The sequence below is a fragment of the Eucyclogobius newberryi genome, unplaced genomic scaffold (assembly GCF_026437365.1).
Source record: "Eucyclogobius newberryi isolate DKJ021-1_F unplaced genomic scaffold, fEucNew1.0.hap1 SCAF_9, whole genome shotgun sequence".
Classification (NCBI taxonomy): Eukaryota; Metazoa; Chordata; class Actinopteri; order Gobiiformes; family Gobiidae; genus Eucyclogobius; species Eucyclogobius newberryi.
This window is the reverse complement of record NW_027316532.1, coordinates 25,539,830-25,564,845: the sequence shown is the minus strand read 5'-3', so window position 1 is coordinate 25,564,845 and position 25,016 is coordinate 25,539,830. Positions and strand designations below refer to the sequence as shown.

The window sequence follows — 25,016 nt, the reverse complement described above, 5'->3', positions numbered from 1 at the left end:
AATTGAAGGGACAATATACAATATACAGAGACATAAGCTCATAAGAAACAGAGATTATAGCTATAGTTTCCATTTGCAGTTCCTGATTTACAAGAATGCAAAATGAAAATGCAATTTACAGTAATTATTTCAAAAGTCAAATTATCTTTAAAAATCACACATTGAATATAATTTGACTCAAACCTAAGCCATATTTGACAACGAGAACTACAGTTAGAAAAACCTTCAGACCCCAATTCTCAAATATTGACCAATTTATTATTAAATGCATTACCATCTAAAATATATCAATATAACAATGCAATAATAACCATGATGTCCCCTTTGAGCAGCTGAGCAGGCTGGAGCACAAAGTAAAGCCGGTCAGTCTGAGCCGCGTTGACGTGGCTGAAACATAGAGATTTTATAACAGGTCACTAAAGTACAAAAGTAAAGCCTCGTAATGACTTACTACACAGCAGACGTGCACACGGCCTGCAGACTCTGGTAAACACGCAGGAAGAGACTGCATCCTAAACATAGAACAAAGAGACAAATAGACAAAAGTGAATAAGAAAAAATAAATTAAAAAAGTATGTATTACTTGTTTATAAAGATGCACATATCAGATGCTGTCATCATTTAATAGTTCAAAATGCTGTTCAAAAAAACAAAACTAAAGCACAAAATGTGATAGAGCCTCCATGTGGATTTGTTCCAATTAATAGAAAATGGTTGATATGTAGATGCATTATGTAACTCTTCTGGTGCCACAAGCTTGTCTCCATGGAGATGTAATGACTGGTACTTTTTGTTACTTGATGTTCCACAGAATGGCATTTAACTTATTTGTACCATGGAAACAAGTCAGCTCCATGGAGAGGCGACCTCGCTCACAGCAAGAATGTTTTGAAGGCATTTTGAGCATTAGAAATAAGTGTAATTTAATACATGCAAAATATATGGATTTAATGTCATACTTTGAACAATCTAGGCAACGCAACAGCCTCACCATGGAGACAAACGTGTAGCTGACCCCTTTTTCACATATTTTAGCAAAATCCAACAAACGCATGAAGACGATTAGTCAAGACACAGCACATAAAGTCAGCTGAGCACTCACCTCCATCTGGCCTTATTTTGGGGAGGCTGTGCAGGACGACACAGAGGAGGAAGGATGGATTAGGACACATCCTCAATCCCCCCTTGAGCATGCTCCCCAGCATCCACACATACCTGAGGGACAGTCAGTGTGTCAGCTGATGGTGCTCAAGTCATTACAGTTGACCGAGGCTGAGGTCATCCTGGGGCCATTTGTCACCGCAGACGACAGGGGATGACCTCTGACCTTCTCTAATCAGACGTACCTTTTCTGGGAGGGGGTCATCAGAGGGGCCAGTTTGTCGTGAAAGAATCTTCTCATGGCGAAGTGGTCGAGAGAGAGGTCTGCACTGAGAAAGGCGAGTACAGACACAATCGAATATGAAGTGGTTTGGTGACATTTGACCACTTCTAAAATGTGACTTGTGGTTATTTGGTCTTAAATTGAGCCCATTTTAGTCTTGATGTGTCATTGGTTTGATCCTGTTCTAGTCCTTTTTAGTCCAGATCTGTGGTGTGATGTGGTGAATGTACAAATGTGAACACATCCTGTCATCAGAATTTAAAATGATACATTTTAACAGAAAATACACAAATGTAGAATGTGTGTTTGGCAGGAAAAAGACCAATGAACTAAAATTGTTGCTTCACATAATTATGGTAATGTGAATAAATATTTCAACATACAAATCAAATGCTTAACTATGTGTGATCAACTGTGGTTTTCTTTTTCATATACAAGCAGAGATGATTAAACCCAAACAACACTATTTTATGTAACATTTTGTCCGGACAGTGTATCCTTTCACTCTGAATTCCTCTATAACAATGAATGCACTCAAATTGCTTGACTCCGAGCGCCGTGGCTGCGACTAAATAGAAAGTAAATAAATTCACAGGTGGCTGACAGCAGGATCCCTGGCTGAATATCAAACTGTGCTCGGGTTCAAAGTCTCCTCAATCACTTGTCCTGCCCTGCCTCTGAAAAAGCCTCCTCTGTGTGTGACTCAAGAATGTCCAACAGCAAATGTCTGTTCCTCTTTACAAAAAAAAACTGCTCCACCTGACACCAATGAATGATTCAAAGAAACTACTGTGTTAAGAAAAATAAGAAATCTATGAGGATTAAGAGATTCTGTACATAAAGATATTTCCAAAAAAGTCAATTTTCAAGATATCCCATCAGAAATATATATTACAGGGACAAAGATAGATAGCAAAATTATATTATTGGACAGTAATGAAAATGTCTCCTTTACTGACAAAAACAAAGAAAATAGGGCTGAACAATCCACTATGATTGAAAAAATATCCATGTGATTATTTGCAATGATCTAATCTCAAAAGTTGCAATTATTTTATGCAATTATTACAACAAAATACCCTGTCTTTTTTGGGGGAATGATTCAGTCTTCTTTCAAAAATCAAAATGCTCTTGTGTGTGCTAAAAAGTACAATACTCTATCAACTGAAACCTGATTTGAAAACATAAATTGCGAAAAAAGCTTGTCAGAGAAATCATATTTTTCAACAAAGATTACATAACAAACAATTGATCATATTTCATTCTGAATCTCAAACTATTATGTATGTAACGTAGTGGTATTACCTGGAAGACAAGTTGCTAAAATGGATGTATGAAGCCAGCAAGACTCCGATCATGCCTTTACCTCCCTGGCATGGACAGAAAGAGTATCACAATAAGACGAATGGATAGAATAAAACAAATATGAAATAGTCAAGTATTCAGGATGTGTTTGTACTCGACAGTGAAGCACCAGGACATGCTTGTGATGCCGGTGCAGCCAGTTCTCCATGGCTGTGCACACGTTGATGATCTGGTCCAGGTTTGGAGCGAGTTGGTCCGTCCAGCCCGTGTCTATAACCTGGTGCAAATAATAATAATAATAATTCACCACGTGTATTTCCCTGCACAGTGTTATAATCTGTGACAAATATTACCTTATGGGTCAATCTACTGAGAGAATCGTTCCTGTTTGAGAGATTGATAAACTAAAGAAAAAGAAGAGAAAAGGCATTTGAGGGACTGAGATTCTATTTCAAATCCAGGGTTTGAAAATATATTAATTCATAGAAAAAGTAAATTTGTTTGGGTTTGAATATAAATAAACAAGTGTAATATTTTTAGTGTTTTTTTCATTTGTATTTATTCATTTTGGCTTCCATTAGCTATTACCGCAACACTATTCTTCCCTCTCTAAAACAACAACAATTTACATCATAATTATAATATGTACTATGTATTATTAGGCCCGAGCGCCACAAGCTGGCGAGAGGCCTATTAATCTCGTAAGGCCGTGCGAAGCACGGCTGCGAAAGTGCGCAAGTAGTGCGCACGAAATCGAGCGCGAAGCGCTCGCCCACTTCCAAACACTCACTAACGCACTCCTCCACTCATGCACGCCCCGTGCATACTAATTAGTAGTAGGAAAATGGAACATTACCGTTGTAAATGGGCGAAGCCCGTGCAAAAGTGCGCACTAAACGAGCACTTTACATTGAGATGACGACCGCGAAGCGGTCGTCATCCCCATATAAAGCACTCATTTGCGCTAAGTAGCTCACGAATACGTTCCCCATCTCTTGCATGTTCCGTTCATATAAACATGTAATGCAAAAATTGAACATTATTACTGTATAGAGGGCCAAAAACACAAAGTGGGCGGAGCCCACTCAAAATTAACGAAAGTACCCGTCAGTGACCAGGGACCCACACCATGAGGTAGGAAAGCGCGAGCGCTTTCCGAAAATGTATAGTTTATGATATTTGAAAAATGGGAAACATTGTTTTCGCATCGGAATATTATTCTTTCTTCTTCTCGGGACCAACCCCCCTATTTTTCACCCAGTGAACATTGACGAAAAGTCACAAAAATGTTCACACCTCTAAAAATCGTGCCTCTCTACATTCTGGCTATTTCCCTTTTCTAAAACAAAAAAAACTGGCGCGTCAGCGCCCCCAAATGTACCAAAAATGCATTGAGAGATGGGAAATGACCCAAAAAAAATCTGATCGTAGAATCATGAAATTTGGCGCCGAGGTAGATGGTGACAAGAGAAGTAAAAAATATTATTACGGCAACGCCGTCCACCCAACCAAATGTCGGCCATATTGGTTCAAAAATGGCTAAACATGACTTCGGAGTTTTTCCAAACGTCGTACTTTTACGAACTCCTCCCAGGGCGTTGGCTCTAAAAAGCTGAAATTTGGTGAAAATTTTACTGAGGAGTGGGACATCAAAAGTTATCCAAATTACATTGATACCTGTCACGGTCTCTGTGCGGCAAAGCCGCAAACTGTAGCTAGAATTTCAGAAATCTCCCTTATTTAAAATTTCTGCCGTTTGCGCAGATAAAGTCCGAATTGCGTCAAATTAGAATCAGTTGTTAAACTCTTTGCCCTAAACCTACTTGAAGTGAAATAAATTCATTTGGCGCCACAGCGCCCCCTACAGATTTTATATGGAGGTTAAATGTTTAGTTTTGCGAAATTATATGAAATTTGACACACAACTCAATTTTGGCAACCGCATCAAAAAAGTCAATGAGACCCATGTCATAATTGTTATGGCGTTTCCGTAACGATGACCGAAACCTTTCATGTTATTCCAATGGGGAAATCGCCAGAACATGTTTACACTTTAGACTTTCACAAACTCCTCCCAGGGCGTTAGACATATTAACCTGAAATTTGGTGAGACTCATCTTCAGGACCATCAAAAGTTATCCACATTTTCATTCAAAGAGTTACGGTGTCTGTGCGGCAAAGCCGCACATTTTGCCAAGAATTCAAAATAAAATAGCTTTTTGATGGTAAAACAAAGGGGAGAAGATGTGACAGCGTCACAGATTCAGCAGTAGGCGTAATGAAAGGACAATTGGGGCGCGTTAGCGCCCCCTCCTCTTGCGGCGTGGCGGCGGTGTGGCGAGGGCCGATCATTGCCGCTTGCGGCTATATTTCTGTTTATTCTTCTTCAACCTATCCCGACATTTTCAAACCTTGCAAATATAATCAATTACAATTACAATCTAGTCATATACAATTATATATATAAATAAATAGGGCTGCAATTTACAATTATTTTAGTAGTCGACTAGTCAGAAATTGTTTGTCAATTAGTCAAACAATTACTCCTATTGTACATTTGGGTTTTTTAATGCATTTTTAACCAGAAAAAGTTTAAATATGGTGACTGGAGGATAAACTGTATAATATCATTAATGTAAATCAGAAATGTTTTATTCTTTGTTGAAAAGTTGATTTAATAATGTCACTGTCTGTGTTATAAAATGCATTTTTGCCTCTGTTTTAGAGTCTGTATTGTCCAGATAAGGATGTATGATTATTAAAATAGGTGACAATTATTTCACGAGGGAATTTCTCATGATTATTCTGATTAATCGTTGCAGCCCTAATAATAATAGTGACTGTGGGTATCTCACCATGTAGTTATGTCCATGTTTTGAATGCAGCATATGTGTGATCTGGCTGAGGTTGTGCAGGTAAGAGTCGTCGGAGCATTCTCTGGGACACACGATCGTGATGATCCGTTCTGTGATGTAGGTCAAATCAATTGGCGGTGCCTCCTCCATGACCAACACAAGTCACATGGGGCTGAAGGAAGAAAAACGCGTGAGAGAGACGTTTCTGCACATTTGTGACTTGAGGTCAACATATTTTTAGATTCAGAATGTCCCGTAACCAAATCAGAGTTAAATTTGGTCAGTGCTTAAGGCTTAAAAGAAAGTCATGCTGACATAATGAAATGGATAACAATAAAAAGGAAGTGAACCCAAGAAAAATGACTTTCGAAATTAAACAGCACAATGACGAATAAAGAACATATCAAACTGAAATGTTTCATTCTGTTATTTTTTATTGCAAGAACTGGTTCTCCTCCTGAGTGGCTCCAGCTCCACTCTCTATCTCGCGTCCATCTGGCCGTCTGAGGGAGTCAGATCTCTCCTTCACTGTGGAACTCCTCCAGGTTTCTACTTTTTCCCAAGGAGGTGTTTTGTAGTTTTTCCTGGTCGAGAAGGAGGGTCTAAGGACAGGGGACCCTGGGACATTGCCAAGTCCCTATGAACATTGTTTTTCACTGTCGCCCTCCGAGTCAACCGCTGTTGAGATTTTGGGCGTTACAAAAATAAATTGTATTGCAGACTATCAGATTATACTCAAAATGCAATTTAACTCATGTCACTTTTGTCCCTGGTCGGTTCATTCCTTTTGTATGTTTTCTCAGGATTTATTTTAGGGATCCCAAGAAAGTGAAAACTCCCACATTCCAGGGTAAAACCATGGAAAGCCTGAATTCAATAATAATATTTCGGATAAAACATGAACGGACCATGAAATGGACAGAAATATCACTTTGTATCTCTCATTGCTAACATTTGTCTAATTTTCTCTTTACATCCCACGGTTGCATCTCGTGTCACTTTTGCCCCTGGTCGGTTCTTGCCTTTCGAAAGTTTTCCCAGGATTTATTTTAGGGATCCCCAGCAAGTGAAAACTCCCACATTCCAGGGTAAAACCATGGAAAGCCTGAATTGTCCGGTGTGACTGGGCTGTGCAGTGCTGAAGTTTTGGTTCTGGTTTAGTGCATGGTCTATGGGAGTGCACACACAGAGACACGGTTAACCTCGCCTTCACCCTGACCATGTGACCACAGCCGAGTAAACAGTGATAGAAGTCTTACTCCATCCCAGCTGATATTTACTCACAGTATAAATGTCAGACCGGATCGATCTTACGCTTTTAAAACGTCTTCAATGTTTTATTAGTGATTGCCCCGTCGTCATAATGATTCTATTGGAGGTGCATGTACTTTCCCCATTTATATACTGTACGTACAGCTACGGGTGGGCGATACTGACAAAACTGAATATCCTGATAAAGATTGTCGGATTATATAATTTCAGTCTAAACGAAACGAGTCAAAACATGTCATTAAACGTATTGGTTGAGGTTTAATTATCAGACAAATGTGAAATGTCTGTGAAATTGAATATTTAAAAGTGCAGAAATGTTGCCTTAAATCCTTATTTGAAAATGCATAACTTTTTATTGTTAATCACCTCCTCCTTTTTATTTTTTTTTATTTTTTTAGAATTAAACAAACAATATATTCGACATTCAAATTGTGCAAATCTCTAGACAACATTCACTTTATCATTTCACTGTATTGCACACCTCAATATATGACAGAATAGATTTTCAGCGATGAGTCCTACAAAATGCAGCTTTTATACTGTAGTTACAGGTAATTTAATTAATTTTAATAATTTAATCATTCATAACAAGAACAGTATTTCAGTATATTTTTGTAGGTCTAGCGTGAACAGTCCTTTGAGGTGCACCATGCTCACTTATGTAGAGTTGTCACCGACCGGGGCACTTTGACCAGTTTTTAGTCAACAGTGAAGACCTCTTAACCCCTGCCCCGTCAGTGGACATGGTATTGATCGACATGATGTGGCTGAGTGGTCTCTTGCAGATACAGATTTTGATTAGAGATGACCAATAGCTGATGTTAGCACAGTTTATTGGCTATCGGCCTTAAAACTCCAGTGAAAGCCAATATTTGACCACCAGACTAAAGACAATCTTGAAGCTTTATTTGAACACTTTAATGCAACGTAGGCACTGCACAAAATGTGACTACACTTCTCTCAATAGGTTTGTGCTACTAAACCTTGATTCAGTCTCAGAACTAAAATGTGAGGTCTTTCTTACACCAGGATGTTAATTATTGAGGTCATTGATGGTAGAGAATTTTAAAAGTTCAGTTAAATGTATAGGATAATGTGGGCCAATTCACCAGGAAGACTGAGGGGCGAGAAACATTTGTCAAGGACTGCTATAGTTATTATTATTATAGTTAATTAGTCAATATATGATGATGTTAATCTGACATAAAGTATTGTCAGAGCTTGTTCTGTATTCTAAAAGTATCAGCAATGGAACGAAAACATATCAGACAGTGTTTAAAAAAATCTATTATCTATTCTAATTTGTTTACATAGAGGTTATATACTTTCTACTGAAAGTGAAATTGATTGTATTTTAATTTTAGTCTTAACTGTTTAGTGTTGGCTGCTCTGTGCACTGTGCCTTATTGTATTCTACTCTAAAATGTGTCAATCATGTAGTCAAGACGTTTATCTAAATACGATTCACTTAGTGTGACTAAACCACTCACTGTATTTCTTCTTGTGCTGCATTCAACTATTCCAAACAAAACTCCAATTACATCAAACATGGAACTGAAATCCAATCCAATGTCTCGCTTGTCACTGCCAAAACAGACGAGAGAAACTGCAGCTGCTCTGTTTTAATGAGCGCCTTGTCCCCAATTATGTATTTTGGGTTGTGTTTTTTATGCATTCTCGGGACTGCTGTAATCTAAATTTGCCAGCGCGCCGCGGCCCGAAGAACCAAAACAAACGGAAGTGTGTGCCCCTTAACCACACATGCACACACAGATATACACCCATGTTCCTTACGGCAGCTCCGAAAAGGCCTTGAGCTGCCCACGTCTAATTATAGTCTCTATTTCCCATTTGAAAAGAAAGCATTCCAAAACGGATTAGCCATCTCTGTGTCTTTTCTTTCATATTGGCACAGGTTGGCATGCAGTGACAAATGTGCATGGCAAATTACCCAGGACTCAGCTGTTTCATCTGACAGCAAACAGTTAATGTGCTGTTAATTCAACTTTGTACACGTTTTTAAACTGGCAAACACAGATTTGCTTCCTTAATAACGTCAGTGGTTGTTGATGATTATAGTAAACTGCTTCAGTGAATAAATTAATCAGACTTATCCTCAACTGGTAATGTCTTTCACTTCTCAGAGGTTTGAACTTTCAAGGTTTAATGGAGAATTTAATGCCCTCTTAAGACAGACCATCCCAAAGAAAACACATCTCCTGGGCATAAGTCGTATCAGTGGGCTAATCTCCCAGTTATTTGTCCCATCCAGCACATGTCCAGTCAACAACACTGCCCCATTCACAGAAAAAGGGAGGCAACAGTCACTTGTAGTTGAATTGCAAGAGAGTTTAAGGAGTGAAAATGGACCACAACCTATAAAGCAGTAAATAACAGAAACAGCTTACCTTTGCAGAAGCAGAAATCTCAGCTACATGGAGCCAGATGAGCGAAAGTCTGTGTGTGACTGGTGAAGGAAATGAGGTGGAGACTTGACAGTGGGAGGGAGAGGCAGAGCAGAGAGAGCGTGAGCAAATTTGTGCTGATCCAGCCCAGAGCGCACTTTGCCCCTGTCAACTGCAGTAACAAATAGACAACGTTAACGTAATGACATAATATGAACAAGGCTATTTACACTTTGCATGTTAACTCGGACAGGGCTGAGTTTAAGGCCAGCTCTTTCAGAATGGTCGTTAATGTCAGTAAATCAAACTCATTTCAAACTTTTCCATTTGTAATAAACTCACAAATGTCAATGAAACTGATGCTGAGCTAAAGTAAAGTCAACTTCATAAGCCTACTTACTTGATGATTAGAAAAGGTGAAAATTGTTCCACGTGAGAACATCGGCCGCAAATGTATTTAATTATCGATTGTTGCAACAATTTAATGCTGTTGGTAATGTACACCATTTTCCTCTAGGGAGCGCTAAGAGGCAAATTACAGAAAGTAAAGTATGATTATTACAGAAAGATTACAGAAAGATCTACATATGAATCGCATTATAGATTCATGGTCACCACCACCATCATAAAACATGGTATATAATTCGAGATGAAAAAAAAGGAAAAGGAGAAAAACTGGACTTTTCTTCACTAATTATTATTAACAATTTTATTCTAATCAATGGATCAATATATTTATTCTACATACCAGATTATAATTATATAAATACCACTGTGTTTCACTGTCAAAGGAAAAAAAAAAAAAGTTTGCTACTGTAACGTATTCAATTTTGTATTATTTTATACTGCATGTTATAATTTTCACATGTTATAACTGTCATTTTGTGATTTTTGTCTAAAACTACAACTTTGTTAATAATATCTATATTTACAATGGAGAATAAATTGAACCAAAGTCATTTTAGATGCTTTATTTAGGCTGCTTCACCCAAAACAACACGATTAGACGTTGACATAATAATTTCCGAGTCGGTACGTGGTCCGTGAAGGCGTCATAATTCATATGCAATGAGACCCCGCCCTGCGCACGGTGTCCGTGTCTCGTACAGTTACAGAGTCAGACCAGCTCCATGGCGACGAGCTGCGGGAGGCTCGACATCGGGACCCGCCGGTTAGCTCCTGTCTGCGGGCTAACGGGCACACACTGGGATGGGATGATGTAGCGGATCAAGTCCCGGGACGAACTGCGCACTCCTTCTTTAGCATGCGAGGCTAACGCGGACACGTTCATATTTTTCCAGAAGTAACGAGACTGTTCACCGGAGCTAGCGGCTGTGAGCTAAGGAGCTAACGCGGGCTAACACCAGGCTAAAGCGGACTAGCCTTCACCTGAAGCGGCTAGCGCCGTGGACCTACGGGATGGAAAGTGAAAAGGACAGAGGGGGTGGTGATCATTTAACTCCGACACCACAGGGGCCGCCTGACTTTAAAAGTGACACCCTCTCGGTGAGGATCAGTGGCTCCACGCCGCTGTGCGCGGGGAAGAGACCCTCCATTGCGGAGGATGAGGGCGGCGGCGCAGAGGCGAAACTCTTCGGGAAAGGACTGGCGGCCACCTCCCTTCTCCAGATCGCGATAAGAAACGGAATCTACCAAAACCAAGTTGCCAACGCTCTGGGTGGCGCGGCCAAAAACATCAACATGCCCACCGCTAAAACAGCCAACATTTACAATCTAACATCTGCCAATAGCACCACTTCTGTCAACTCTCTGTTGGGGAGACGACGGCAGCGGCACAAGAGGAATTTATCTCTCGGAGCTTCGCCAACCACGAGCTGCGCACCCGTGTCCTCTGCAGAGACCACCACTGCTCCCACCGCCTCCCCCCTCAGCACCCTCAGCCTGGACAGGAAGACTTTCCTCCGACAGAAACAGACCAAGCAGCTTCAGGTCTCTGATAAGACTTGGGTGAGGTCTGATCTGCGGCGCGGCTGTATCCATGTGCACGACTGGCTCACGCCTTCTTACCCCCGGCCAGTGCTGTGCACCGTGGACACATGTGCCCAGGAGGTGGCAATGAAAGTGGCAGGGAGCAAGTCTGGAGCCCTTTTGAGAATAACGTGTAAGACTACTGCTGTGGCTGATGATCAAGAGCGGGAAGGACATGGAAGTGACAGTGGAAGTCTAACTGAGGCTTTGGATATCCGAAACCTCAAGGATGACTATAATGATGACTTAGACTACAGTAAAGGCTCAAAACACTGTTATCACGATGCAAAACTGCCTCCTAGCCTGATGCTGGAGGACAAGAATGCCAGTAATTCATCCTCAGAAGTGTGTTTGAATGACATTGGTATGGATCTGAGTCTGAGTGCAGGTGACTGTTATGGTGTGTACTCGGGCTCTGACATGGAGAGCAGCACGTGTGAGGACTTCAGTCTAGGTGGACCTAGGAGCACGGAGCACGGAGACTCACTGAGTGAAGGAGTTCAGGGGACAGACTCCTCAGTGCAGAGCCCAAACTGTGACAGTGCCCCAGAAGACCCTGACCCTTTCGAGAGCTCCTCAGATGAAGTTGACCTGGCGTCTTCTCCGACACACCTGCCCAGCTCCTCTGCTGCTGACCAGCTGCCCTCCGCCACAAACCCGTGCAGCACATCCAAACCAGAGAAAAGCACATTAGACAATGGCACTGCAGTGGGCGATAACACCGAGAGATTAATCACACCTCCATCCAAGTGTCCCAGCAGCTCGCAGACCAGGCCCCTCACAAGCCAGGCATCTGTCCAGCAAGAGCCAGACGTCCCCAGAGGCAGCAGGCTATGGCCCGAGCCCATCAATACAAGTCCCACCCCGGCCCTCTTCCTCCAACTGCACGGCGGAGTGGTGCGGAGACTGGAGGATGACGAAAAGCCTCTGCAGATACTAAACGAGTACCTGACCAATCTGGGCTTCGAGGATCCGTGGAGGGTGCAGGAGGAGGGCATGAATCCTGAAATCGGCTGTCTCATTCGCTTTTATTTCGGTAAGTCCTGCAACAGCTAATAATTCAAACCAACTAACAATTACAAGTGGCCTAATGGGATGTTGAAATGAAATTGTCCCTGTACTGGACGGGGCAGTTTATTACACTCATCTCCTTTCTACGTTATTAAGCTAATAGCGGATAGTCACACACTCCAGCTTTGCTTCGGCTTGTTCATTGTGCGTCCACTCTGATTGTGCCGCGAGTGCCATCGTTGTGTTTGGTTAGTCAGACTGTTCAACAAGTACATTCAATTGTCCCGCTGTGACAAAGCCCAGTGTTGTGGCCATGAAGCCGCCCCGCCCCCCCTGCCTGTTTGTACTGGAGTGAGACACATCTGGAGGTGACTGGTGCACTCTTTAGGTGAGCCAAAAAAACCAAACCTGCTTAGGGTTCATGCTTTGTGTTGGTACGGACCCTGTTTTGCTGACACTCTGTCATGTAAGAGGATGGGAAAACAAGCCATGATCTGGGATTAGCAAAATGTGCCAGTGTTTTTGACCTTGTTTTTGTATTTAAACCTGCGGCGCAAACATAAGAAGGCCATACAGTCTGAGATCAATAGATACAGTATAGGTTTCATTGGTCAGTGTCTCTGCATCTGCCTTTGTATCAAATTCTCAATACATATGAGGCATGAATGTACAGTACAGTGGATTATAGTAAATGGTTATGGTAGTTTAGCCGGTATTGGTTATTTTAGAAACATAATAATAATAATAATAATAATCTGTATCTAGAAGTGGGAGATGTATCAAAACATTTATGATATTGCAATTGCTGTTTTGAGATATGCAAAGTTAGTATATAGTCTATTTACAATTTAAAAACTATTAAGAATGACCTCAAAGTGACGTCTAGTGTAATGTCCCGAACAAGGGTATAAAGTGATATTTCTTCCCTTTTGCGGTTAGTTTATGGTCCATTCATGTTTAGAGTTGAACCTCTGGAACATTTACAGGCACATTTTAGTACATTTATTGATGCATTGTTAATCAATATTGTTATCAAGATGGTAATTTGTCAATATTGTCCTCCCCTATTTGTGACTGACTGTACAATACCTACACAAAGACTGCTACTGTGTCCTTGAGCAAGACACCTGACTTGCCTGTGTGAATGTACTGTGTGCACGAGGCTGGTGGTGTTCAGGCAGGTGGCGCAGATTGGCAGCCACATACTCCCCAGTCAGCCCATTGGCCACTCTGGTCATAGAAGAGTGAACGAATATGGCCGATATGTAGCTCACAATTTTCATTTAGATTTTATTTGTCAAAATAAAATGGCTTTACAGATTTCTCAACATAAACAGCAGCAATGAATAACTATGGCTGGGAAAAGATCTGGCCCCACAAGATCTGGCCCCACAAGATCTGGCCCCACAAGATCTGGCGAGATAAAATTGCTGCAACAAGATTGTGCACATATGTGGAAAATGATCTTGTGAGATTTCCCCCCCCATGGGTGAGCATTTGGCACAGACAAAACGTGGGTTAAACGCTGGTGAGTTACACTTGTTGAGAAGCTGTAGTTCTGAAAAAGCAGTGCTACAATGAAAGAAAAAAAATATAATAAATCATAAATGTGAACTAAACCATTTTATTTTTATTGTAAATTATGTAAAAATCCTTTCCATCCCTTATATAAGTGCTATTAAATAGAACATATTCAAATGTTTTCCTCTGCCTCAAACCACATGCTTGGCTGTAGATCTTTACTGCTGTACAATTATCTAATGCAAACCACGTCGAGAAGCTTGTCAAACGTGTGAAACATAAAAATAAATCTGAAACTATATTATTCTAATTGCACAAGCGGCACAACGAGCGCTCCTGCTGTCCAAACGTACCGTCAACTGTTACACAATAGGCCGTCCTTCCTCGTGTCTAATGGAAATGGGCGTGTGCGTGTGGCGTGTCCCCATTTCCTCTTTACCCCCCAGCTCAGGGATCCTACAGAAAATACAGGAATGCAGCGGGGAACAGCGCTCTGCAGATGGACCACTATGAAAAGAAACATTTATGAACAGAAACTCAAAGTGATGGTTATAAGAGATCGTGGGACTTTGCCAAAACACGGCTGTCACTTTAGGAATGAAATAAGACAAACCTACAAAGACAGAAATAACAAATGTAATCATAGAACTCATTAGGCCTTTCACAGAAAAAGAAGTTGCCTGTGTGTGATAATTATAAAGTTAATTATGACATGCATGCAACGCAATGATGTTTCTAAAAATGAATCCACCCTCACAAGATTAAAAAAGACACTGAATTGCTAGTTTTTCTCCAATCCTTAACTGCATAACTGAGGTTGTGTTGTGCCTATCAATTGATGCTTTATATATCATATTTTTTTAATTAACAGTAGAATGTACAAAATAATTGCCGTTGTTTCTGTAATATCACATGTGGTCTTTGTTCTGGCTCTTATGCCGATCAAGACTATTCTTAAACTATTCTTATTTTTTTTTATTGATTAACTTCTGACTAATCTGGCCCCAGTGTCATCAAGTTACTAAAAATTCGAACTTGAGAGAATGGCTCAATACTTTTTGATGACACAATTACAATTAAAAACATCATTCTAGTGTTCACAAACATAGGAGCTTGCGTTGGTGATTCGGTGCAACATAAAACGAACAATGATAAAAACAACCTATACAAGTCAAAAAGAAAAATAATTTCAATTTGCTATAGGATGAAAATAGGCCATTTGATGAAAAAATTAAAATGGCTTTGTACTCAAAAATAGGCTATGTATACAAAATGTACAGTTGAATTTACATATGTAGTTCTGATATAGATCAATCAAACTATTCTAAAACTATTCAGAACATTACATCTTTGTTCAGCATCACTGCCTGTTCAAATGAGCAGTTTTGATACTCGTTTAAGGTGTCGGTTCTTTTTGACAACCCTATCCGTCCCAGGTCAGCAGAACCCATTTGACAAAGATGTCCCTCTCCCTCTGCGCCGCACACTCACAATGCTGATGTATGAGAAAAGTGACCTCATTGGAACTCAGATTTCACCTCCTCTGTGTTTGGAGACGGTGGTCAGAGGAGCAGACTCCCCTCCAGCTCGTATGCAGCCGCTCTCTCTTCTTCAGAGGTCAAACACCACAGAGCGAATTCCAAACTCGCACCACAAACGCATCTTTCTTCTCATCTACTCGCGTTTTCAGCCTTGAATTTATCTTGAACGTCTGAAAGGACTACAATTTCAATCATTTTCCTCTTTGAAGCAGATGTTACAAAGGTTTACATGACCTTTTACAAAGTTCAGGTATTGAGTTGAGTAGTTTGATCTTTTTAAATCCATATATCATAAACTACATTTTGTTGTAGAACCATAAAAAGGTGTTATTTTGGGGATGAACTTGAATTGATGATGAATTTACCTTTCTAGATCAGATTAAGTTCTAATATCTTACATTTGAACTTTCACTACATGGATCCTGTCACTGTGTCTTACCCTAAAACATATAATACAACTTTTCTATGAACAGAAACAAAATGACCTTCCAACTTCCACCCAACAATACCACATGGGTTCAAAAGGTATGCACAAAGAATGATGCTCCAAGCGGTCCTTGACAGACCAGAATAGGAAATGACTCACCGTGGCTTGATGAGCGACAGGATGTTGAGAGAAATGGACGGAAGGAAAGGGCGTATGAATGAACCTAAGGTTAGCTTCACCGCCCAAAAAAGGGTGGGCATATTCTACAGTTTTGTTGACTTTTTTCTATTGATTGATTACACTGCTTTATTGGTGAGTCAACCCAGAATAAGTGGTCCTTTCTTGTAAAAGTGATGCCATCAGTCGGTCACACTGAGAAGCAGCTTAGTCCCAGTGAAACCTAAGTGGCGTTTTGTTTAAGTCACCGGAGAATGGCAGCGGAGAGGATCTGGGCTGGTGTTCTAAGGCATTACACAACAGGCTAATCTGATTTCAAGCCTCTTTGTGGATCAACTCTTCATGTGTCTCCCTTTCCCATGTGATCCTCCGAGCAGACAACAAAAGCCTATACAGCCAAAACGGAAAGATTTCTAATAGATTTTATAATTACATTAAAATGATGATGATCGGTCTCGAGAGCAAGTATTTTCTGTTGTAGTTATTGTTTCTCCACAAAGGCTGTTTCTGCTGCAGTGGTGACTGAAACGTTCTGCGTAAGTGTAAGGGTCACAAATCACGCCTGAGTGGCTGCTCACGTGCTTTGCCCACAGACTGTTGACTTCCATTCACTTACATAACCATTGTGTTGGTGAAAGGGGAGCCTAGTGTGATTGTTGCGATTCATAAAATCCAAAAGAGTAAAAATAACACTGTCCACTGTGCAGAAATGTCACTATAAAAATAAACCCCATGAGCATGCGCTAATGTCTCCTCTTTCTGCTCCCAGGTAAACCTCGCAGCGTCGGAGGCTCGGAGCGCATGCAGCTTTCAGGGGTGTTCAACGTGAGGAAAGGGAAGCTGGCTCTGCCTGTGAACCGCTGGTCAAAGAGGCAGGTCACGCTGAGTGGAACCTGTCTGATAGTATCGTCTGTGAAGCACGCCCACACGGGCAAGATGCACATCCTCCCTCTCATTGGCGGAAAGGTACTTTGAAGCGCTCTGTTTGGGATAGTCACAAACAATAAAGGCAGGATGTACAGTAGGATACGGAAAGTTTTTCCAAGAACTACCAAGGTGTTCACACACACTAGAAGGCACTAAAATTAGATGCAACTAAATGGTTTATACATTAAACAACTCTGTGTGTCTGTTAGAAGAGCTCTAACATTCAGCATTGTACACTTTAAATTGTGCATGACATTTTTTATTCAAGATCCAACAAAGCTTAAATAAACCCAATATTATTCACAGGTGGAGGAAATAAAACGTCACAGTCATTGTCTTGCATTCAGTTCTGCTGGTCCCCAGAGTCAGACGTACTACATCAGCTATGACTCGTACACAGAGCACCTCCGCTGGCACCGCACTGCGTCCAAGGTAACACCACCTGTTCACTCATCTCTGGCTGTATTGGTGACATTGTGACAAAATATGTATAATGCTAATTCATACAATGACATTGTATTTTTGCTTTGTCAGATTGCATCTCAGAGGGTGAACTCTGTGGATCTGTCGTGCTGCAGCCTAGAGGAGCTGCCCACTCAGCTCTATTACAGCCAGGACCTAACGCACCTCAATCTCAAAAACAACTTCCTGTCCCTGCACAAAGGTGTTCCAGCGCTCACCAGGTAAGCCTCTTGTGTTCCTCCTTTATTGTCATTAAATTCATAGAATGTCCCATAGCGTGGAGCTCCCATATGGTTTTAGGGGAAGCAGCTTAGATCTTATTACCCAGAACTTGTCCGTGTGGGGCCGTTGTGTGGTTTAAATGATTAAAAGAGAGCTGCAGTTGTAATGAAAGATTTGACATTCATCTGACTGACCCCCGGGGGCTGAGGGCTTTTCTTTTTCTCTGACCAGGTCGTTACATATTGTGTTTCTGTCACAAGGCCCTTCAAACCAATGATCAAATCAGTTTAATAGATCTCAACAAATGATCCTTGTTATGCTTCTTATCAACCGTCTACTGCAGTGTGATGTGAAATGTTTTGTTTGTGATTTGGGCCATTTATTTACTCTTATGTTGAGTGTAAATTCTCCTGAAGGCTGTCATGTTGCTGATTAAAATAAATACAGCCATTGTTCTTTTTTTAAACTGCTACTTCCCAGGCCGTGTTTTTCCGAGTTGTTCGTGTGTCTTTCTTCAAAAGGACACAGCTCTAGCTCGGCCCCTCTCCCCGGCCTCTCACACCGGCCCCTTTCTGAAGTAGATTATAACACACTTATTACCTGAAACTGTTTAGGGAAAGGTCTGTGTAAACACCAAGCTTAAAATAGCGTAGATACTTCTTGTTTTGCCTCTGTCCCGTCCCTGAGATATGGTTTAACCTTTATCATGCAGCTGTTATGTAATGGCCCTACATGCATTTGATTTATTTGGTTATTGCCCGGGATTAACGCTGATAAACTTTTGTTCAAAGGTTCTGCAAGCTGAGAAGCCTGAGTGTGTCCAATAACACTTTGACTGAATTCCCACTGGCCTTGTGTGATATCACTTCTCTCACTGAACTCAACTTGTCTGGAAACCAACTCTCGTGCCTCCCTTCAGAACTGGAAACCATGCACAAGTGAGTAGAGTCCAAAAAAGCAATAATAAAGACCCCGGGGCCGCTTTTATGGATGATGGTGATGATCATTTCCTCAGTTGATGCCCAAGAACAGAGCTTGTCCTCTGTGACCTAGTCTTTGCTGACATAGGCTCCAGGCAGGCTTTTTTGTTTTGATTCCAACAAAGCAGATTAGTTTCTCTGTGTATTCAATGAAAGTCTGGCACAGCCCCAGAATCCCAATGCATGAAGCTTCACAGAGTCTTGTGCAGAGTCATGCTGTCCCTGGTTCATTCATCCATGTGCTGTAGGGGTCTTGTTTACACTTTTCATATCCAGGCTCTTTGTGTTGTTCTTATGCTCGTTTAAGATATTAAAGAGTAAGAAAAACTAAAAAAAAAACTTGCCTCAACTAATAATTGTTTTAGTAGTTGACTGGTCAGCAATTATTTCTATTGTTCACTGAGACCTTTTAAATACTTGATCAACTAAATAAAGGTTGAAAATGGTGACTGAAAACTTTTGGATAGAAAATATTTATGACTAAAGTGTATTATTGATTTTTTTTTTTTTTTGCATTTTGATGATGATGCCACTGTCTTGGTTATAAAAGGTCTTATGGCGTGTGTTAGTCTGTATACTCCAGATAACAATTACAATTCTCAAAATACAACTATGAATACTTTAAATTGCTAAAAATAAATAGTCCACTAGCCACAATTAGTTGATTAATCGTGGCAGCCCTAATACAACTACATTGCATTTTCAGCAATAGTATTCTTATGTGTTTTATAGACATTTACAATAGTAAAGTTGAAAAAGACGCACACATCCAAATAGGTTTTAAACTTGCATTTATAAATCATCTCTAGCTGCTTGTCATCCAAGTTGAGCTACTTTGCAGATCCTTCTTTTGGTGTTTTAATTTAGAGGCCAATAGTCCCACGTGGCAGCGATTGCTCAAAGACCACTAATTACCTTGTGTTTGTTTGGTGCAGTCTGCAGACTCTTCTCTTGGACGGGAACTGTCTGAGTTCTTTGCCTGCTGAGCTGGGCTCTCTGGACAGCCTCACATACCTGGGTTTATCCTTTAACTGCTTCAGCTCGGTCCCTTCGATCTTGGAAAAGCTGCGGGGCTTAGAGAGGCTGTGTTTGGCTGGGAACCAACTCTCCGTCCTGGACATGCCGGGCCTGCAGTGGCTGCCTGCTCGGCACATAGACGTCAGGTGAATATGTCAGCTTTTTATAGAAATAATACCGGAACTACTGCTGATCGGAAACACAGGCTTTCCAATAAGCTAACTGGCAAAATCTTTTCCCTGTTGTTTCATTTTGGCTTTTTTGTATGATGCAAGCATGAATTTAGGATAAAAAAAATACTATAATGAGTGCATCTTTTATCTCTCTGTGTTCCACAGGCTGAACCGGCTCCACACAGTGACGGCAGGAGACACGGAGCAACTGGTTCACATTGTCCAGCTTGACCTGAGGGACACAAGCCTGCGGGATCTGGATGTTAGATGTTTGTCCAAGCTTGAAGTCCTCCGCTGTGACAGAAACTCCTTGTCTCTGCTCCGAGTCAGTGGCCAGGCCCTCAAGAGTCTGCATGCTGCACATAATGGTATTTCTCTATCCATTTAAATCCATCCAATGTGCAACACTGAGCTCATGTATGTTCTGGTGTTTTTGTAGCGCTAAAGCAGCTGGACGTTGCACCTGTCCCAGAGAATCTGACTGTTGTGGATTTATCCTGGTACGAAGCAGCACACAGAGCTTCTTTTCAATGTAGTTGTGTCTTTGTACTTGATCTAACTTCATGTCTTTTCTCCTAGGAACATGCTGTGCTCTTTGCCTGACTGGCTTGGTGAAAGTGGGAAACTCGAGGTGCTGGACCTTAATCATAATTGTCTTACCGAACTACCAACACAGTAAGTTACAGTGGTCATTACATGGCTCACAACCAGTGGGCTGGGCTTTTTCTTGGAAAAAAAATCTAGTTTGGATTTAATTATTTAATATAATAAAAGCCCGAGCAAATTTTTTGAACCATAAGAGACACAAAAACGGCCCATAATGCAAAATTCCTCTCTGGTGCCAGACACGGTGACACAGACATTATTATTGAATTTTTTTTTCATATCTGGAGCAATTTAAACATGTTTTTGTAGAAGGTGTGCCACTGCATCTTTTCAACAACAAAAAAGGTTGAAAACATTGACTTTGCTATTATAAAGTTCTGACCATGTTTTATGTGTTATAAATAGCAACCCTCCTGAAACTGGGACCGGTTACAAAGTAGTATTTCACAACAGTCAATTATTTTTGACTAAAACCCATCTTGTGCAAGGAGACAGATTAAATTGCCTCTAGTGGTCTCCCACATTGTATTGTCTGGTGCAATCCTGCTGTCAATTGCAGGTCTCAGGAAGTACTGTTGGGCAGGTCAGAAATGTGTTTATTTTTAGTTCGGCTCTTCATTCCTCTGGTTGTTTGTGTGTTGCAGACTGCTGTCCTCGGGGAGTTTGAGAAAACTGCTTGCTGGCTGGAACAATGTGTGCCGGCTGGCTGAGAGGCTCGAGAGATCACAGCTGGAGGTGCTGGATCTGCAGCACAATCATTTCACTGAACTCCCAAGCAACTTATTCATCAAAGCACAAAGGTATAAAGAACATGTATATTCAATGTTCTCCAAACTGTTTCCAGACTCTTGATGGATTTTATGACTTTTTATCCTAGTTTGCGATACCTCAACGTTTCGGCCAATAAACTGGAAAACCTCCCTCCAGCCAGCCTGTCCGAGGATGGCTTCAGCCTCCTGGAGGAGCTTTATCTGACCAACAACTGCCTGACGGACAAGTGTGTGCCGCTCCTCACTGGACACAGCCATCTGCGAGTGCTTCACCTCGCATACAACCAGCTACAGACCTTCACAGCCAGGTAGTTCTACTCCACATGTTTCTCTTTACATGGCCCTATTTTCTGAGTTTAATTTAAGTTTGGATGTTGCAGTAAACTGGCCCGACTAGAGAAGCTAGAGGAACTGGACCTGAGTGGTAACAGGCTGAGGACTGTGCCCACCACCATCCTGAGCTGTCAGCGCCTGCACACACTCTCTGCCCACTCCAACGGCATCAACGCCTTCCCCGAGGTCCTCCAGCTGCCGGAGATTAAGGTTACAATAATCTGAAGTTTTCTAACAAGTGGCTTGTGGCTCATATCTTAAAAAAAAAAAAGATTGGGATTATGGTACTCTAGACCGGGATCAAAAAGATATATTAAAAAAGAAAACAGTATAAGTATCCTAGTATAAGACCACACCTCAAAGAAACTATTAATTTGTGCTGACAATTGCATTCTATTCTATAAAATATACCCTGTCCTTGCAGTGTGTGGACTTGAGCTGCAATGAGCTCACAGAGGTGTCCCTCCCTGAGAGTCTTCCTGCAAGACTCCAGGAACTGGATCTAACGGGAAACCCTCGGCTCAACTTGGACCACAAGAGCCTAGAGCTCCTCAAGTATGCGAATCCTATTCTTTGCTTGTAATAAGAATACTTATTAAAGGTTTTCAGCCCCAAAGTGAACTGACGTTACTTTTTCTCCTGTGCAGTAACATCCGCTGCTTCAGGGTTGATCCATCTCCCTCAGCGCCATGTGTCAGTGAGCGACAAGGGGCGCCTTCGGTCTGGAGCCATAGTTACACAGAGGCCTCCGGAGTCAAAAACAAGTGTGTATCTGAGCGCTGTATATTTATACCTACTACACAGCTGACGGTTAGGCTATTCAGGTGTGGATTCTGTGACCAACAAATAATTGTTGTGCATTTCTTATAGGTTGTGTGTGGCAGCGCTGGCCCTGGACAGCTTCTGTGGGGTTCGAGAGGCGCTATATGGAGTGTTTGATGGAGACAAAAATGTGGACATTCCTTATTTGCTACAGTGCACAATGGGAGATGTATTGACAGAAGAACTTCACAGGGCACAAAGGCAAGAGGACTACATGACCAGCACTTTTCTAACAATGCAAAGGTAAGCATTAGTGTGGCCCTCTGCAAGCCTGATCCTGTGAAGTCAGAGGCTCAGAGACTGATGAATTGTCTGTGCTGCGCTGCAGAAAGCTGGGCACAGCAGGACAGAGGATGGGCGGCTCAGCAGCTTTGTGTCACATTAGACACGACCCTGTGGCACCTGGGGAGCACAGTGGCTGTTTTACTCTCAAGACTGCCAATGTGGGCCGCTGCCAAGCCGTGCTGTGCCGAGATGGCAAAGCTATGCAACTTTCCACTGTGCACACTGTGAAGGAGGAAGTGGAGTACCAGAGAGTACGGCAGCATAATGCCATCATCACAGAGGTAAGATGCTCTGTAAATGGGCAAAATGACTAAATACAATTTTATTTCATCTCACTTTGTCTGATTTTGTCCTTAGGATAACAAGGTGAGCGGTGTAACCGACTGCACCAGGATTATGGGCTACTCCTTCCTTTGCCCAGCAGTCACCCCTCGCCCACATGTGTCCACTGTCACCCTCACCCCACAAGATGAGTTCTTCCTCTTGGGAAGCAGGGGTTTGTGGGAAATGTTGTCTCCTACTGAAGCCGTGGAGGCCATCAGGAATGTTCCTGATGCCCTGGCGGCTGCAAAGAAGCTGGTTACTCTGGCTCAGAGCTACGGCTGTGCGGACAGTTTAAGTGCTGTAGTCGTACGACTGAGTGTGACCGAAGACTGCTGCTGTTTCTGTGAGCCACCGCCCCCTCCCCCGAGCCCTGGGCCTGGGGTACACACCAGCACACACCCCTATCAAGCCAGTGATGGAAGCATTCCTTTACCTCCACCCTCATCAGGGACTGTGAGCGAGCTGAGCAGTGAGCTGAGCATGTCAGAAATGAGCAGTGAGGTGGGCTCCACAGCCTCTTCAGAAGAACCACCTCCACAGGCCGAGCCCACAGCAGCACACTTAAGTCTGCCAGGTCGGGCCGGAGCACGGAGACCAGCAGGAGGAGGTAGCTTCCAGAGGCAGTTCTCTGGAGCTCTGTCCGACAATGGGCTGGATAGTGAGGATGAAGAACCCATTGCGGGGGTTTTCTCTAATGGAAGTCGTGTAGAAGTCGAAGCTGATGTTCACTGTTTGAATGGTCGGGAACGTCCCTCTCCACAGACAAACTTACAAATTCACCAGATTAGCTGTCCTCCCTCCAGCACAATGCATCAGGAGCCCGCACAGGCCTCCCACTCGCCCGTACCCCCATCCTCTCCCTGCCTCAGTGCTGAGGCCCGCTCTGGTACTCTGGGACGCAGAGCCAGGGCTAATGGCTCTGTGGCTTGTCAAGCCCAGAGCCAGGATGTGATCGAGGAGGCGGCAGACGCCCCTGTCAGGAAACAGGGAGGCTACTTCAACGCACCTTCACAGCCAGACCCCGACGACCAGCTCATCATCCCCCCGGAGCTGGAGGAGGAGGTGCGTCAGATCATCCAGCAGCAGCAGCAAGAGCAAATGCAGGCACACAACCAGCAAACTCACACCTACCAGAAACCTGCAGACTATTTTGTGACTCCCCTCTAACTTGCATTTAGAAATGTCCCATTCCTAAAAGCACCACTGTCTCTTTCCAGCATTTAAGATTTGACAGTAGTAAGCTCGAAACATGCTTTACTAAATTACTTTTGTTAGGTTTTTTTGTTATTTTTCTACTGTTAACTGTATGTCCCCAAAAGGCAATGCAATTTTATAACAATTTGTGTTAATTGTCAAGTGAAATTTTAATTTTTATCATATCATTCATCCAAAAGCACTTTGAATGACCTTCAACAATTGTGACTGATTCTATGTCAAATGGTACTTTTATGAACAGACCATTCCATTTTGTTGGTTGACATTTCTGTTATGGGTTATGATGTTGGCCTTATTGTTGAGTTGATGAACTCTAGAACTAACTCATAGTTAATTACTTTTAGGTGACAGAGTCACTGGAGTGTACTAATATTCTCTAAGAGAAAATATGATTATTTCATAGAACTGAATCTCCAGATTTGTGTTATTGGGGCTGGAGTGGAGAGTGGTGCTGCAGTGCAAGTCAAAGCTGAATGGGAGAAACCCAGTGATTACCAGCTCAAAGAATGTTCTTAGAACAGTGTTACAGTCTACAGACAAAGGCAAATCGCACAAGAGAGCTACTTTTGCTATAAAATAAATTAAGATTTCTGATACACGTTTGTATGGACTTTGATTTTTGTGATCACTTTTCTTGAATGACACATTGGTTAACCTAAACTCATCACAACTTTGGAAATAGACGCAGAATATAAAATGGACAGGTTTGTGGTTCTACCTGGTCATAACATGCTGTGATGTTTGTGCCTGTGAACTACAATAACGGCATTGTGTGTTCTGGGATGGTATGTAGAACTGGACTTTAGTGAATCGCTCTGGAGAATCTCTCTTGTTAGTAATTATGTCTCAACTCAACAGTTCCACCACTGCTGTGTCTTTGTGCATGTGTGGCTCTTTGTCCAGCAGCAGAGGGGACGCACACTGAGGTCATGGCTGGCAGGAAGCCTCTGGAGCGGACGGGACCTGACCAGGCAACGCCTGACGGGACTGAAT

At 42.1% G+C, this 25,016-nt stretch overlaps 2 protein-coding genes across 3 annotated transcripts in view; one reads left to right on the top strand and one right to left on the bottom strand.

The window, feature by feature from the left end:
- Window positions 1–9,397, bottom strand: part of tns3.2 (tensin 3, tandem duplicate 2) — a 47,937-nt gene extending 38,540 nt beyond the window's left edge. For both annotated transcript variants that reach the window (XM_072438613.1, XM_072438614.1), the window contains exons 1-9: window positions 9,225–9,397; window positions 5,545–5,716; window positions 3,043–3,093; window positions 2,844–2,966; window positions 2,690–2,754; window positions 1,347–1,430; window positions 1,103–1,215; window positions 452–512; window positions 312–387 (exon numbers count right to left, since the gene is read on the bottom strand). In XM_072438613.1, coding sequence (XP_072294714.1) covers window positions 312–387; window positions 452–512; window positions 1,103–1,215; window positions 1,347–1,430; window positions 2,690–2,754; window positions 2,844–2,966; window positions 3,043–3,093; window positions 5,545–5,694 — 723 coding nt within the window. In that variant the 5' untranslated portion in view covers window positions 5,695–5,716; window positions 9,225–9,397. The remainder of the gene's footprint in view (window positions 1–311; window positions 388–451; window positions 513–1,102; window positions 1,216–1,346; window positions 1,431–2,689; window positions 2,755–2,843; window positions 2,967–3,042; window positions 3,094–5,544; window positions 5,717–9,224) is intronic.
- Window positions 9,398–10,314: 917 nt separating this feature from the next.
- On the top strand, window positions 10,315–24,619 carry LOC140353855 (PH domain leucine-rich repeat-containing protein phosphatase 1-like). Its single transcript, XM_072438611.1, has 17 exons — window positions 10,315–12,246; window positions 16,657–16,853; window positions 17,121–17,246; window positions 17,349–17,497; window positions 18,290–18,436; window positions 19,414–19,641; window positions 19,834–20,036; window positions 20,108–20,168; window positions 20,248–20,343; window positions 20,919–21,074; window positions 21,152–21,352; window positions 21,425–21,587; window positions 21,802–21,932; window positions 22,025–22,141; window positions 22,248–22,442; window positions 22,528–22,765; window positions 22,842–24,619. The coding sequence occupies exons 1-17, from the start codon at window positions 10,641–10,643 to the stop codon at window positions 23,973–23,975; spliced, it is 5,148 nt and encodes a 1,715-aa protein (XP_072294712.1). The 5' UTR covers window positions 10,315–10,640; the 3' UTR covers window positions 23,976–24,619.
- The last annotated feature ends 397 nt before the right edge of the window (window positions 24,620–25,016 follow it).

What these genes read in the sequence shown, in the direction of transcription:
- LOC140353855 (XM_072438611.1), top strand. Translation starts at nt 10,641, where the DNA reads ATGGAAAGTGAAAAGGACAGAGGGGGTGGTGATCATTTAACTCCGACA. An exon ending in TTATTCATCAAAGCACAAAG is followed by an intron (nt 21,075 to 21,151) that starts GTATAAAGAACA and finishes TTTTTATCCTAG; the next exon opens with TTTGCGATACCTCAACGTTT. An exon ending in ACTTTTCTAACAATGCAAAG is followed by an intron (nt 22,443 to 22,527) that starts GTAAGCATTAGT and finishes GCTGCGCTGCAG; the next exon opens with AAAGCTGGGCACAGCAGGAC.